Genomic DNA, 15,899 nt, shown 5'->3' with positions numbered 1-15,899 from the left:
TAATATTATTTAGAGGAAATGTAGCCTTTATCAATGACACAACACAATATAGTGTCCTCTCTACACGTTGGATGTAAATACATTTTAGGAACAACGCTGAACTTGTCTCCACATGTGAGAATCTGATAACACGGGGCCTGATGGATGATACATGTGCAGCGTCTGAGCATCAGAATAGATAACAGTTGTATTACATGGTGGCAAATCACATTATATTTTTATCTGATTGGAGGATGATGCATTTGGCCGGGGCGTCGAGCTGGGCTGCAGAAGTGATTGACAGGTTTTTGGTGTCGTTTCAGGGAGAAGCAGGAGGCTGACGGCCAGTTAAAGGATTTGAAGGACCAACTGGAGGCTGAGCAGTATTTCACAGTAACTCTCTCTCTCTCTTATTTCCATTTTCATGCATCATATCCGCAAACACCTGTTGCAGTAAAATATCTGAATGTCAACCTAGCAGGGAAATATCATGGATTTAAAATGTGCGGCCTGAGTGCGATGAGAGGAAGATTCCTGGCTGCTCACGTGTGTGAAGCTCATGAAACGTGTATGTTGTGTCCCTTCAAGACGCTTTACAAGACGCAGATCCGCGAGCTGAAGGATGAGTGTGATGAGAGGAATAAATTATACAAAGAGGCTCAGCAGCGGCTGGCAGAGTATCAGGAGGAAAGGTAACTGTGATCATTATCTTCTGACTTGTATCTTCATCACAGTAATCCACTCAGCAAGCACAAAACGATGTGCGGGTTGTTTGTTTATTTATTCATTCAGTGTAATTATTAACACACTTATGACTAATGCGCTTGTTAATAAAATGGTTATCCTAGTTTGACTTGTGCAGACCACCCAGGGTTCAAACTGAAAGCCTCAAAGCAGCATCAGAAATGTTGTGTTCGAGGGTCTCAGCAGTAAACAAATACAGTGTAACATGCAATGTGAAACACATGAGGAAATGTGGCTTTACACCAGAAGCTATTCATGGACTGGGGGACTTGAGATATGATTTAAGATATGTGCGATTCATCCTACAACGATTAATGAAACTCTGCTTTTTATTATTATTGTTAAATGTAATCACTCTTTCTCTCATTTGAAGAAGTAATTATTCTAATTGAACAGATTGTCCTGACTGCTTTTGTTGCTTTGCTATTGCCCACACACAGGAAATCAATTAAATTCATGAATCAAAATCACCATCATCCAGTGAAGAATCGCAGCAAGAGGCTTTCCAGGCCTGAAATGAATTCGCACTGAAAAGTTGTTGACGGCAATAGTTAAAGATGCAGAGTCAAACTCATATTATCTGTGTTTCTGACAATGCGACAGACCTCTCAGATCAGAGCTCCTCTGTGAATTCATCTCACTGCAGCCAAAAAGCCGAATGTGACCTTTTAATGAATTGAATGAAGTTGCAGGAGATTAGCGGCCGCCTCAGATGCGCGGCCAAAGATTAACTGTATTCAAACAAGTCCCGCAATGACAAAAAGGTCACTGAATTATTGATGCATTGTCGTGCTACGGGCAGTCGATTCCTGAAAGGCATGATAGCAGCAGGGAGTTTGTATAATTCAAAGATTTATCCAGTTCTGGTGGTTTCAGTAACGCGATGATAACTCTCTCTCCCTCCGCAGGGAGTCTCTGACGTCTCAGCTGGAGGCCAGTTTGACCAAAGCGGACTCCGAGCAGCTGGCCCGCTCCATCGCCGAGGAGCAGTACTCCGATCTGGAGAAGGAGAAGATCATGAAGGAGCTGGAGATCAAAGACATGATGGCGCGACACAAGCAGGAGCTCGGCGACAAGGAGGCGACCATCAGCTCGGTGAGTCCGCCCCCCGACAGCCGTTTATCAGAGCATGAACCGAACACAAGGGTTCCACATGCTGCACGTGCTCAGATGCTTTGCGATTTCTATGCTTTCGTTTCTTTCTTTCTTTCAAGCATTGCAGCCTCTGTTTGGAAATGACTCACTAAAACGATTCCTCCGTCTTCCTCGCAGCTGGAGGAGTCCAACCGCACTCTGACGGTGGACGTGGCCAACCTGGCCGGCGAGAAGGAAGAGCTCAACAACCAGCTGAAAGACATGCAGCAGCGTGAGTGTCACCTTGAATTAATGAAGCACGGAGCAAGGGTTTTGGGGTTTTTTTTTTTTTAACTGACACGTTCGCTGAATCCTAGAAAACGTGTTTGGAAGCTGACGTACAAATCCACATGATTTATATGCAGAAAACTGGAAGTATTATTAAAAGCATCTGTAACTGAGGTCTTTATTAATAGTAACTGTCAATAAAACTGTAGATCTTCACTTCACTTTAGATATAGGATAAAAGATGGATAAAACAGAAATACTTTTGTATATTTTCTGCCCCAATTTCGTCACACGCAGTAAAAAAAATGCATCCTGTAATTAGCATTGGTGCTGGTTGTGTTTACAGAGCTCCAGAAAGCCAAGGAGGAGGAGAAGAACATGGACAGCATAAAAGTGTCCTTTGAAAAGCAGCTGCAGAATGAAAGGACACTAAAAATTCAGGTGCGTGTCTGGGCGCCTACACAGGTCTGGAAAGCCTGAGATACTTTTTATATACCTTTATACTTTTTTTTTTTTCCCAGACTGTTATGCCACATCATTCGTAGTTAAGAATAATTTCTGCTACCGGCTCGCCGCTGAACTCTGGGCAAAGCCACTTAGATCTGAACCAAGTGTAAAATAGTTTCCTGCAGGAACATTGATATTCCTGCAGGCTTTTCCTCTTAACTTACCGAGTTCACATTTGTCATAAGCACGTCTCGGCGCTGCCGGTTTATTTCCCCCCCTCGCAGGCCGTCAACAAGCTGCACGAGGTGATAAACAGGACCGTGCCGGGGGGCCACCGGAGCACCAACACCGAGTCGCACAGGAAGGACAAGGAGAACAGGAAGCTGCAGCAGGAGCTGCGAGCCGAGAAGCAAAAGCTCAACAGCACCATCCACAAATACCAGAAGGAGCTGACGGAAATGCAGGCGGTCAGTACGCCCACGCTGCCCCCACACGCACACAGTATACAGGGAAGCGTCTGTGGGGAAACTACATTTTCATTACCAGTTTAATTAAAATATATCAAAGAGTATTCTGACATTTCAGTTTCGCTGAAAGTCTGTCTTTGTGTTTCTGGCAGCTGATAGCAGAGGAGAACCAGGTCCGCCTGGAGCTCCAGATGGCGTTGGACAGTAAGGACAGCGACCTGGAGCAGCTCCGCTGCCAGCTCACCTCCCTCAGCGTTCACTCTCTGGACTCCACCACAATCAGCCGCAGCAACGACCTGGACCCGGCTGACGGATACCCGGGTACAGAAAACCTCTCCCTCTCACTGTCACAACATCCGTATCTTAAAAACTGGGACTCTTCTCAGTTCCTGTATTCTTTATTTTTCTGGTGTGTCTTTAACTTTCCCTTATCTTCATCTGCTCTTCATCTCACCTCGCCTCCTCTCCCTGCGGTGCGGCGCAGTGCGCATCACTCACTCTCACACCTCAGAGTCAATGTCCTTCACCTACCAGCGCACACACAAATCGGTCTGCATCGACACGCGGCCCGACCTGCGCTCGGCTCGCTCTCTCTTTGACTCTGACTCTGAGGACGAAGAGAATTTTGACGAGGCGGGCCGGCGGCCTCTAGCCCTGACCTATGATCAGCCCTCTGAGCCCGAATCCGAAGGTGACCCTGCATGGAGGGAATAAACGACGTTTTCTAACATTTCATTTTTTTTGTTTCCTTTAATTGTTTTTGTCCGTTCTGTCCTGAATGGGCTCAGTTCAGACAGAAAAATGCCAACTGTTGTTGCAGCTAATCCCAGTTGACTGTGTCTCTGCTGCGCTTTAATCCTCCTTCATGTCGACTGGACGTGTGACTGATGCTCACAGCTTGATGCCGCCCGGCTTTTTTCAATTTTACTCGGCAACAAAAGATGTGGAGTGAAAAATGCGTGCAGTTTTTTTTTTTCTTTACTAATAATTTCAGCTCTTGGTTTCTTTCTTTTTTCCTCTTCTTGCTGTGTTTTTGTTTGAGTCCATGTAATTCATGTTGTTTTTCTGAAGAGCCCGGCGCTGTTTGTCAAAGAAAGCAGCCGGACTGTGTGACTCCTGCCCTTTGGGCTGCAGAGAGGAATGGTTTCCTTTCAGAGTGCTGAATGCCTGCTTGAGTGAAAATGCCAGCAAACCTTAAAAATGTCAAGGTGTTCTTTTGAAGTGATTCACATGATTAAAGGCCGCTCTCCCCTTTTTTTTTTTTTTCACTCGGACCTCTTCCTGCTTTCCCTCCGCCAGACTCCAGGCTGGAGGGCTGGATTTCGCTTCCCACCAAGAACACAAAGCGCTTCGGCTGGGACAAAAAAGTAAGGCGTCCTCCTTTATTTCTTATATCTACAGATTGGTTTTCTTAGTAATCACCATTGTCACTGAGTCACTTCCTGCCCGTCACAGTTTTTTCCCGTTCCCTCTGCAGTATGTGGTGGTGAGCAGTAAGAAGATCCTCTTCTATAACAGCGAGCTGGACCGAAAGCAAGCCAACCCCTTCATGACCCTGGACATCGAGTGAGTCACTGAACGCACCATTTGATGATATGACACTTCCATACTGGCTGCAGTCTTGGCCTGATTGCGGAATAGATCTTCATCTCAATTACTTCAACGATAAGTGCAGGAAGAGCAGATCGATGCAAATCATTGTGTCATTCAGACAAAACCATGATTTTTTTTTTTATTAAAGAAACAGATGTGCGGCTCATAGGTGTTTTTCAGCATCTTTAAAAAACTAAATGTCAGAGTCGTAGACTGGTGGAGAGAGTGATCCACATACCAGCAGTTATTCAGGGATTCTCCCAGCGTGACAAAAATAACTGGAAAAAATAGAGATTTAGGCAAAGAAAATTGTGATCGATCTAAAGCCAGCATTGCCAATAAACCAAAAGTAGCAATTCCTTTGTACTTTAAGGCGATGTTACAAAACCCCCAAAGTGGTAAAAAATGCATTTCAGTGTTGTTCGGTATTGGATTCACACACAGTTTTACCGTCAGACCAAAAGATGGAAACAACCAGCCGAGTTCATGCTTTTAAGACATGTTTTACTGAGCTGTTCTTTTAAAACTTCCACAACAATGCAGTGTGTGGAGCTAAATGCACTTGTTGGGCTTTTGTGGTGATATTTTTACCAGCGCTCTGTCGCACATAAAATGTATAAAGGAGAGAAAGCAGCAGCAGGAATTCTTTGCTCATACCAACAAAGGCCTGCTGGAGAGGATACAGCCGTCCTCCAGCCTGTCGCATCCTGTTCAGGGTTGTCGTTTTGTTTTTTTTTCCCCCCAAAACGTCTTTGGTCTGTGCAGCAGTCGCATTTCAGTCACAGCTGAGCGTCTCCTGAGCGGGGCTGCTGCTACTTGGTGGTCCGGTTTGTGTCGAGATCAGCATTCAGCCGAACTCCTTAGTTTATTCTGATCAAACCGAAAACAAATGAGAGCGCACTGTAGAAGATTGATGTACTTTTTGTTTACCACCTTTGTAGTGAAAACATTTTTCATGATGTCTAGACTGATTTTCTGGTCTCCTCTTGCTCCTCCAGTAAGCTGTTTCATGTCCGGCCCGTCACTCAGACCGACGTGTACCGTGCAGATGCCAGAGAAATTCCCAGAATATTCCAGGTAATGTGTCCAGACTTTTATCCTTTTTTTTTTTTTATCTTAAGCGTTTCTGTCTCCCTGTATAAATCAACCTGTCATCTCTCATCCGTCCCTCCAGATTCTGTATGACAACGAAGGCGAGAGCAAGCGTGAGCAGGAGGGCGCGGCGGAGCCGGCGCCGTCCGGCGACCGGCCCTCCTTCCTCAACCACAAAGGCCACGAGTTCATCCTGACGCTGTACCACTTCCCCTCCAGCTGCGAGTTCTGCACCCGGCCCCTGTGGCACGTCTTCAAGCCCCCGCCCGCCCTGGAGTGCCGCCGCTGCCACACCAAGTGCCACAAAGACCACCTGGATAGGAAGGAGGAAGCCATCGCCCCCTGCAAGGGTCAGTACGCTCAGTCAGCAGGTCACGGAGAGTTTCTCATTTCTGTAGCTCGTCCCAGCAGGGGGACGTCCGACGTCCTCAGAGGAAAAACCTTCCAGAGCAAAACAGCCAGTGTTTTAAACTGATGCTGCTTTGACGGCAAAAGACGGACGTGCCAAATATTGATTCCTCTGCTGCTAACTCACTTTGAAATTTGCATTAAGTGATGAAAATGAACTGTGAAACGCCCGTTCAGCACATCAAGCGCTGTATAAGTATTGATCCGTGTGAGCAGTAACACAGTGCATTAAGGTAGGTTAGAATGCAGTTCAGAGGTCAAATAAATCACGAAAAGACGAATATCCTGAAAGAATGATGCAGTATTGTGTGGCTCGCAGTGTTTAGTCAATATCTGCATGTAAATAAAGTGTGGGAACTATACCGGTACAAGTGTATAGTGCAATATTTGTTTGTTTATATTTAGGTGTGCGTGTTTCGCTTAGACACACCCCGAATTATTGCATATGGAACTACCTTAGATCTGATGTAAACTTAGCTTTGCACCGAGAAAATGTTTTCATTATCAGTCATGGGAGGTTATTGAGTTGAGTCCAAGAATTTATTTTCCAACAATTTTTTTCAATTGTGCCTGATGTTACCCAAAGTAACATTATGTGGTTCTGATTTAAGACATTTGTCGGTATTTTTGTTTACGTTGCCATAACTTAATAATATAATGTAAGTTTATCAACTGAAAAGGGTCAAATGGGCGAGAGGACCCAAGCGGCTTTTCCAGGAATCTGTGAATTCGACAAATACCTCTGAGAAAAGTTAGGAGAGACGAGAGAAATCCAATAAAGGCCAATAAAACTGGTTAAATAATAATGATTTATAAGCTTTTCTAGTGTTGCATAATGAACCGTGAACAAGCAAATCTGAAAGAAAATGATCAACGGAAACAAACCAAACAGGAAATAATTGATTTAATGTGGCAAGAATTTTAGATGTTTGAATGATTTTAAACTTATTTTCTCCCGGTAAGTTTTCTGATGATCCTCCCTCATCCTGTTCTGTCTTCGACAGTGAACTACGACCTGTCCACCGCCAAAGACCTGCTGCTGCTGACCGACTCCCAGGAGGAGCAGCAGCACTGGGTCAGCCACCTCCTCAAGCGCATCCCCAGGAAGCCCCCCACCATGAGTCCGCCCCCCTCCGCCCACAGCCAGTCCCGCGAAGCCACCCCGCACTCCTCCCCCAGACTCTCCTCCCGGGACTCGCCCAAGAACTCCCCTCGCATGTCCCACCGCGGAGCCATCAGGATCCAGTCCTCCAAGCTGCTGCCGCCGCCGCCGCCACCGCCCCAGCAGCAGCAGCAGCAGCAGCAGCAGCCGCAGCAGCCGTCGCCATCAGGGAAATCCAGGTGAGCGAGTTTGACCTGAAACTGAAGAATATCAAAAGAATCACTGCAGTCTTATTGGGATACAGTGATTTTCTAACAATCCCATTCAGATAAACTAGAATTAAACATCTGGCTACACATCAGTACTGCTGTGCAAATCTAATATAAGTTAATCACTCACTTGAATTTGGAGGCGCTTCTCTCAAGCAAAGATGCATCGGTGTCTCTGTTCTAGCATTTGTGCATTTATTGCTTTAGAAGACAGAAAGTGCGCATATTTCCACATTTAGGAATTTTCTCTGGATGTTTATTTTCCTTGATCTCTCCTCACAGAGCAGCTCCATGTAGCATAAACAGCACCTATAAATGTCTTGTTAAATAAAACATGAGGGCGGAACTTTAACAGCCTGAATTTCTCAGTAGGTTTTTGGTCAGAAATGGGTTTCAAAACAAGCCTGGCTGACTTGTTATGTCTGCTGATGAGTCTTAGTCTCAGTCCTGCAGAGTTGAAAGGGGCCCGGAGCCGCGGCTGACCTGGAATGCCTTGCTTTTAGACGGGCTTCCTCCGCCACTCGCATTTGCATAGCGCCCGGTGCAACGCTGCTGCTGCAGTGTGGGTAGAGCGGAGTTACAGTAAACTAACGGTTTCTGTCCGTACCCGGAGCCACGCCCCTAACAGGCTTTCATCCCCTCAGCGCCGGCCCCATGCTCCGCATCATCCTCCACTGACCCCTGACCTCTGCACCTCTGACCCCAACCCCCACCTTTCTAACGTCTCTCGCGCTGGGAGGCTGTAAGTAGCCGAGTCCGGTGAGCCGAGCCGAGCCGAGCCGAGCCGAGCCGCCCCGCCGCATGGCCGTGCCCGTCAAACACCGCCCTCTAACCATCAGCTGTGTGCCGCCTCCCCACGAAATCATGACCCCCGCCCGGCCACTTGTTGAGTCTCATACTTGCCGTTTCAGATTGCTTGATGATTTTGACCTGAAAGGATGGAGTTGGTCTTTGGACGATGTCCATAATGATGATGATGATGATGATGATGATTTGTTCTTCTGAAGCCAGTGAAAGAGGAGGGACCGAGGGTAACGGGACCCTGCATGAGATGTGTGTTTGCGGTCGTGCTGTGACAGGAAGCATGATGACGTGTGTTTGACGTGTGTTAGTACTTGAATCTTAACCGATTCAAGTGCTTGAATTATTGATACTGAACGAAAAGTCAAGGTAATAATTTTGGTCTGATTATTTGGGGGGGAAGTGAAACAAAAAAACGTAGTTTGAGATTTGGTGTCTGGGGAGAATTGTACATATTAAACAAGAATTTTTTCGTATAGAAATAAATTATTATATATTTAAAAAACTGAATTTTGATTTTGAACATTCAAATATTTTAAAATTATGAGCTTACTCAGACAATTAAATGATTATCTGTTACTCCTGCTTGTAGCCATACAGTTAGTCAGTTTCCCTTTAAACTATTTGTGTTTTTGTTTCTCCTCATTTGTATTTTCTGCCATGGTTTCGTCAGAATGAGCCCGACGCTGTTATTCCTTGAAAAACATTGAGCTTCACAGAAACCCGCCCGGTGGATTTTGGGGCTTTCATTGAGAGATCTCAGAGCTGTGTCTCCTCCTTTCTATTCTTGTTTTAATGCTCCGCTTTATATTTAGCGTACTACCTTCCCCAAAAGCCTTTGTTTCAATGTTTACCTCTCTCAAGCTTGCAGACCGAGATTGTTCCAGTATCTGTCTGCTTTTTATGTGTTTTTTTTTTTTTTTTTTTTTTTTTTTTTACTCATCCATTGTGTGCTTAGTGGGTAGCTTCCTTGTTTAATACGTGTGGATTTTTTTATTTTTTCTGTGTGTGTGTGTGTGTGTGTGGGTGAGCCTTTGAAGTGCTGCCATTCTTGCTGGTCGCTTCCCAGGTTTTCACATCATGTTGTTCATTTCCCTCTCTCCTCGCAGTTAACCCCGGCTAATCAGAGACGTGCATTTTCATCGGCGTGGATTAATGACGGCGGTCTGGAAGCAGTGCCTTTGGGTGATATTTGTTCAGAGAAGTGGACTGACAACATGGGAGAAATAAAAAAAAAAAAAAAAAAGAGAGAGAGAGAGAGCAGGAAAAAAAGCCCTCACTAATCATGGACAGAAATGTTTGCAGAGACCGGCCGTCGTCATGAGAACTGGGACCGTCTTTGTCATTTTAACGAGAGGAAAATCAGCACAGTCTTCACATTACAGTGAGAAATCACCCAAAGATCAGCCTTTTCACTACATCCCATGATTAAAGCTGCCTTATTTTATAATTGTAGCCGTGATGAAAACAGGGAATTTTTTTTTTCTTTCTTTCTCTTTCCGTCAGAATCGCTTTGAATTGTGCTTGTGAAATATTAGGCATGTGTGTGAACATTTGTATATAGGATCAAACTGAAATATCCTTAGTTTTGATTGTTTTATTTTTATGGATATAACTCAGCAGCACATTATGGAAATCATACGCTTGTCCTGTAAATGTATAAATACAGATTATCTTAAATAGAAATCTTGATATTGGTGGTGTGCCTTCATTTCTTGACTCTCCTCCTCACACAACATCACAGCTTTTAACAATTAAAAATGTGTTTTTGTGCCAGTCATTAGGATTATTATTGATTAATAACCCGTATTCATGGTCAAGGGTGATGGATTTTTTTTCTAAAACGTGCAAAGGAGGTCAGCATGAGGTGAACATGAGGTCCACACCGGACCCTCATCAGGTGGTGAACTGCCTCACGTAAAGACAGCAGCATCCAGCACGCCCCTGGTGGACAGAGACTGTCACTACATGCAGATCCCTGCAATAGGCTTTTGAATTATTGATTAAAGTGTAGTTTGACAATCAAGTGTTTCCTCCTTTGGTATTTATTTTAGTTTTTTACACAAATAAAACTGGTATAAAAAAATCACCTTGATTTCTTGAATATGTCAAATTACAGACACTCTATCCACCATGACATTAATTTTCTTAATCTCATGATGCATACATGAAATGCTTTCTGTGAATCATGGATAATCTGAGAATGTTTATTTCAGTCCCACGCTCTAATGCTTTATTTTGTGAGAAATATAAACACCTTTAAAACAAGGAGGACAATGTAGAGGAAGAAATCTTTTTCTTTAATTTAGATCAATATACGTAATTTCTGTTGTAGTTTGGGAAAGATTTTCAGTGAGAGGCGTCCGTAGTTTAATCCCATTGAGGATGCAGGAAAGGAATACAGAATATAAAATGTCGCTGGAAGATCGAGAGTTTTTTTTTTTATTTTGTTACTGGCATAAAAATAACAGGTGAACATCGAAAGGTTTCACATGATTCTGAACATTTCCATTCATTTCCTGGATTTCTCTCAGGACACAAAAAGGTTTATTTATCAAAATCTGGACTCAAGCTGTTTTCAAAATTAAAGGAATTAAATATATTAAAAACAATCAATAGTAGCATTTGGAATTTCTTAATTTTTTTTCCAAACAGATGCCACTGTCGTGTTTTCATCGTTGCTGTCGTGAGTATTAAATACCACAGCATGGTGGGAATGTGTATACAGGGGCCATATTGTTGCTCTGAAGTGTTTTCACAAGATAAACAGAATTGAAAAAGCACACTGAGAAGGAAAGGTCATCGCATGATACACTGTGAATCCAGAAATGGCAAACGTGCAGCGGTTCCGCCTGTAGAGGTATTATATATTTGACTCGGTTGTATTTTAGGAGACTATTTAAACTCTACCAGAATAGGCCCGTCTCTATCTCACAAGTGCATGTGGAGTGAGTGGGCTTGACTGAAATAAATCTTTCAGAACAGCCTAAAGCCAACTGGCACTCGTCATCCATAATGCAATGGTTCATCATGTTGCCCATCTGCTTAAACCGTGTTTGGTTCTGCAGGTCTGATCCATTCTGTCTATCGGCGCTGTGATCGTAAGCTCCGCTGAAATCACCAGTGAATGAATCCCGCTGCACCTGACGGCTCCAGTCAAAGATGACACACACACACGCTCCTCCTCCTCTGCATTCATTTTTTTTTAACCTTTTGGTTTTTTTTTTACATTTACACATCACATAAATGTGTCTTTTTTCCCAGTGGACCTGAGTGGAACTCGTGTGTTCCCATCTTCTCTCCACCACATGCCGGTGGGAAACTTTTCATCCTTTATTCAACAGCCACGCCGCACATCTACATTGTTTATATATAGACACACAGCATATACGTGAAAGCTTCAGGTTTTAGATGAGAATAGAAATAAGTTTCTGTTTTGGGTTGAAGTGAGGTGAGGTATTGACACCAGGCCACAGCTTCACAGGGACGCTCAACTTTGTCCCATAAGAGGCTGATAAGTGCAGGGTTCTTCTCTCTTTTCTGTTGAGCTACATTTATGTGGCAAAAAACACAATCATACAATAAAACTAAAAGGTGCAATTTTTTTGTTTCAATATTCTGCTGAAATCAGAGTTGATACACAATGTTTTCTTACTTTTAACCACTCTGATGAGTGTAAAAGATGTAACATGAAAGTTCACATATCTTTTTAAATGTTTTTGATTAAGTTAAGTTCAAAGTGAATATTGCAGCCAGAATATGACATATTGCAAATGAAGCTTTAAAAACTAAGATTATGCAACTCCAAGCAGTTTGTTCTTTCCCAGAGTTGATGTCATTTCTTTCTAAATAAATTTAATGCATCACATTTTGAACTGGTGACCAAGCACTTTCTCCTCCGTTACTCATCCACTTCGCCTCCGTTCGTCTCTTTCTGTCCAACGTTTAATATTTAAAGTATGCCGTAATCCAAGTTGTATACCTTGCAGTTTTCTGTGAGCGCCAGCTCATTAGTCAGTCGTGAATTTGTCACATTATAACTCACAGAAGTCACTTCCCGGATCAGTTTGTCAGATTTTGTTCTTTCCCTGCATGGAGGAGTCACACTGTTGCAACTGCGCGTCCTTGACTGTGCAGTGACGGCTCTTTGTTTGCACAGTCACTAATGATTAGATTTGGGGGGGATTCTGGCCCCCAAACCACAGTAAATCTGCAAGCGGCGCAGCGCTGAGTCTGATTTAAGGAGCAGTCTGTCGGATTCTTATGCAACCAGAACACAGCAGTAAGTTGTTTTTATTTCTTCTTGCTCCTCGTGTTACTGAACAGCCTGTGCATGAGCTGGAAAATATCTGTCACTTGTTCTGGTTGTATTTGCGGTTTGCAGTGAGGCAATACTTTCCGGACCGTTTAAATGTCCTCGTGTGCTTCTTGTCCTCCCTGTCTTCCAGCCATGAAGCCCTGGTGCGTCCTTGCGTGTCTTTGGTTGGCGTGTTCCCTCCGCGATGCGCTCTCCTGTCCGAGTTCTTGTAAATGCTACAGAAGAAGCGAGATGGTGTGCAATCAGGTTCCTCTGACGGAGCTTCCCTCCGAGGGTCTGCCGGAGAACCTCACCCAGCTGACCATCCAGTTCACGAACATCTCCTCCATCTCGGAGAGGCATCTGAACGCCACGCCGCTGCTGCAGGAGCTCCATCTGTTCGCCAACCAGCTGCAGAGCCTGTCCCCCCACCTGCTGCGGGGGCTTCCCCACCTCCACACGCTGGAGCTGACGGGGAACAAGCTCGGCGACCTGCCGGCGTCCGTCTTCAGCCACGCGCCTCTGCGCAGCCTGGTGCTGAAGAACAACCTGATCCAGAAAGCCGAGGCCGACTGGATTTCCGGCGACAGCAACCTGACCTGGTTGGACCTATCAGGGAACCTCCTGACGAAGATCCCCACCGCCCTGCTGCGGCAGCTGCCCCACCTGGAGAACCTGGACCTGTCCAACAACCGCCTGGAGAAGATCCCGGCCGACGCTTTGGCCTCGGCCACCAAGCTGGAGAGGCTGAACCTGCAGAACAACAAGCTGGACGAACTGGACGCGTCGGCTTTTCAGAGCATGCGCAACCTCACCTACCTGTTCCTCACCCGGAACAGGCTGGAAAAACTCCCCCAGGACCTCTTCCGGGGTCTGGCCCGGCTCGAGCACCTCAGCCTGGAAGACAACCAGCTGAGCCACATCCCGCCGGGCCTGCTGGACCCGCTGGACTCGCTGATGGAGGACGGCCTGGACCTGACGGCCAACCCCTTCCTGTGCGATCAGAGCGCGCAGTACCTGTGGCGCTGGCTCCAGAAGAACAAGAAGAAGGTTTTCCTCCCGGAGACCGTCACGTGCGCCAGACCTCCGTCTCTGGCGGGACGCTCGGTGCTGTCGCTGACCGAGGCTGAGCTCGGTCTCCAGTCCTAGCCCGGTTTGCATCACAGCTGATCATACGTGAACAATTCAACCTGTCTGTCCTTTGAATATATGAGTGTTTTGTGTGTCATATTATAATTAAACATTAAATACATACATGGAATCAGGAATCCTGTCTTATTTTGTTTTCAAATTTAAAAATGTCATTATCCGATTGGCCTGTTTTCACCCAAAACTGAAGTGACCAAAGTTAAACTAGTGGTAGATCTAATTTAATTTAACTCTTATCAAGAAAATTACAACAAAAATAACACTGAATACTGAAAATTTTATTCTGTCTCATACATTCCTGTTTTGGAATGTTAGCTGGACGCAGATATTTTGCACATACGTCACATGTACACTTGAATAAAACACTTTTGCAACATTGAAAAGGACAAAATATCGATTAATGTGGAGCAACATCTTTACTTTTCAAAAGTCCAGGAAAACAGAATCCGCTCAGCAGCTGATGAGTTGGTTTGTTTGCTCGGATTTGTTTGCCTCTTGCAACATTTTGTCCTGACTCATTCCTGGGAACAAATGGACTAAGATGTTGTATAAAAGCAAGTCTGTAGTCGGGAGCAGACGGCATCCTGCTGCGTCTTTCTGGTGAGAATCCATTCGCGATAACAACTTCCCGCAATTTTATCATATCTGTAAATTATTTGTGCTTAAAGTGTGTGTGTACGTGTGTGTTTTTTCAGTCTGTTAGAGATGAACCTGTGGCTGCTTCTGGTTTTTGCCGCCCTGGCTGAATGCGACGTCTGCCCACACCTGTGCTCTTGCTCGTTCCCGCCGTCGGGAGCGGAGGTGTCGTGCAGCCACGGCTCCATGAACCAGTTCCCGTCGGACGGCCTGCCTCCCAACGCCACCCGGCTCTCCGTTCAGTCCACGGGCCTCAGCCGGGTCACGGCCGGCGACCTGCTTCCTCTGCCGGGTCTGAAGACGCTCCAGCTGTACCGCAACAACCTGACGGGTCTGGATTCAGACCTCCTGTCCGGCGTCGCCCATCTGGAGTCGCTGGACCTGACGGGAAGTCGGCTGGTTGGTCTTCCTGCGCGGATCTTCGACCGCGCTTCGCTCCGCAGTCTGGTGCTGAAGGACAACCTGCTGGAGCGAGCGGAGGCGGAGTGGTTCCCTCTCAACAGCAGCGTCACCTGGCTGGATCTGTCCGGGAACCGTTTATCCAGCGTCCCAGAGGAGATGTTTCAGAGGCTGCCCCGTCTGGAGAATCTAGATTTAAGCCATAACGACCTGCAGGAGCTCCGACCGCAGGCGCTGGAGCCCCTGCACCACCTGGAGACGCTCAACCTCGCCGGCAACAAGCTGATCTCCCTAAAACCTGAGAGCTTTTCTCACAACCTGAGGCTGTCGCAGCTCTTCCTGCAGGAGAATCGGCTCCAGGAGCTTCCTGCGACGCTGTTCCAGGGCCTCACACACCTGGAGCTGCTGCTGCTCAACCAGAACCAGCTCCGGTTCCTCCCCGCGGGCCTGCTCGACAGGAGGACAGCCCCTTTTCACACCGTTCTAACAGGGAACCCCTGGAGGTGTGACGGAAACATGGAGTATCTGTGGAAGTGGCTCCGGGAAAATCCTCGCAGTGTCTTCTTCCTGGATGAGGTGACGTGTGACGGCCCAGAAACACTGAAGCTTGAACCAGTGTTTTCTTTAACAGCCCCGCAGCTGGGTCTGATCCAAATATAATGAACTGTAAACGAATCTGTTCAAAGAAAGAGATTTGTTGAACTGATTACATTGAAAGTGCAAAAAAGTGTAACAAGACGATGTATGTTAATTAATCCTGTTCATTATTCTGTGACCTCTGACCTGTCCGCTGTCCTTAAAGCCTTTATAGTTTGGATTTCGTCCAGCCGGGCGGCTGGCGGGAGACACTCAGAAAATAATCGTTGAACTGAACTCCAAAAAGTGCAGTTTGCTCCATTAAAGAAGTACATCCCCGCCAAAAAATGTGTTGAACTGCATACTCTCGCTAACGACTATTGATTCAGTAAATTAGCTCCCAGGTTGGTTCATTAATTTAATGGTGGAGGTGAAAATACCGGCCGCCTGCTTTACTCGGTGAAGGAGGGAGCGAGCGGCTCCGGGACCGAGGATCTGCGTTTCAGAGCCGGGACGACGCTCCGCCGAGGCCGAGGATTACAGGGAGATGGAGAGCTTCTTGTGAGATTCTTGTGAGA

At 45.8% G+C, this 15,899-nt stretch overlaps 2 protein-coding genes across 7 annotated transcripts in view; both read left to right on the top strand.

The window, feature by feature from the left end:
- The window catches only part of LOC115401865 (rho-associated protein kinase 2-like), a 29,220-nt gene extending 19,628 nt beyond the window's left edge, over positions 1–9,592 (top strand). For 2 of the 6 annotated variants that reach the window (XM_030110228.1, XM_030110230.1), the window contains exons 20-32: positions 303–372; positions 568–671; positions 1,632–1,818; positions 1,996–2,089; positions 2,432–2,526; positions 2,817–2,999; positions 3,152–3,320; positions 4,299–4,366; positions 4,477–4,565; positions 5,591–5,669; positions 5,767–6,034; positions 7,097–7,433; positions 8,375–9,177. In XM_030110228.1, coding sequence (XP_029966088.1) covers positions 303–372; positions 568–671; positions 1,632–1,818; positions 1,996–2,089; positions 2,432–2,526; positions 2,817–2,999; positions 3,152–3,320; positions 4,299–4,366; positions 4,477–4,565; positions 5,591–5,669; positions 5,767–6,034; positions 7,097–7,433; positions 8,375–8,468 — 1,837 coding nt within the window. In that variant the 3' untranslated portion in view covers positions 8,469–9,177. Of the gene's footprint in view, positions 1–302; positions 373–567; positions 672–1,631; positions 1,819–1,995; positions 2,090–2,431; positions 2,527–2,816; positions 3,000–3,151; positions 3,321–3,483; positions 3,729–4,298; positions 4,367–4,476; positions 4,566–5,590; positions 5,670–5,766; positions 6,035–7,096; positions 7,434–8,107; positions 8,206–8,374; positions 9,178–9,373 lie in introns of those variants that run through there. The other 4 variants (XM_030110232.1, XM_030110231.1, XR_003933012.1 and 1 more) reach the window with 3 other exon arrangements.
- Positions 9,593–12,714: 3,122 nt separating this feature from the next.
- Positions 12,715–15,405, top strand: LOC115402312 (slit homolog 3 protein). Its single transcript, XM_030110823.1, has 2 exons — positions 12,715–13,703; positions 14,406–15,405. Exons 1-2 carry the CDS (start codon positions 12,715–12,717, stop codon positions 15,403–15,405), a joined length of 1,989 nt encoding a protein of 662 aa, XP_029966683.1.
- The last annotated feature ends 494 nt before the right edge of the window (positions 15,406–15,899 follow it).

Source organism: Salarias fasciatus, chromosome 15, assembly GCF_902148845.1.
Source record: "Salarias fasciatus chromosome 15, fSalaFa1.1, whole genome shotgun sequence".
Lineage (NCBI taxonomy): Eukaryota > Metazoa > Chordata > Actinopteri > Blenniiformes > Blenniidae > Salarias > Salarias fasciatus.
The sequence above is the reverse complement of the archived record's forward strand: the minus strand, read 5'-3'. Positions and strand labels throughout refer to the sequence as shown.

Bases quoted from the DNA above. Each gene is read 5' to 3' on its own strand.
- LOC115402312 (XM_030110823.1), top strand. From the start codon at position 12,715: ATGAAGCCCTGGTGCGTCCTTGCGTGTCTTTGGTTGGCGTGTTCCCTC. The intron at 13,704-14,405 runs GTCCTAGCCCGG...GTGTTTTTTCAG, and splicing joins GAGGCTGAGCTCGGTCTCCA to TCTGTTAGAGATGAACCTGT.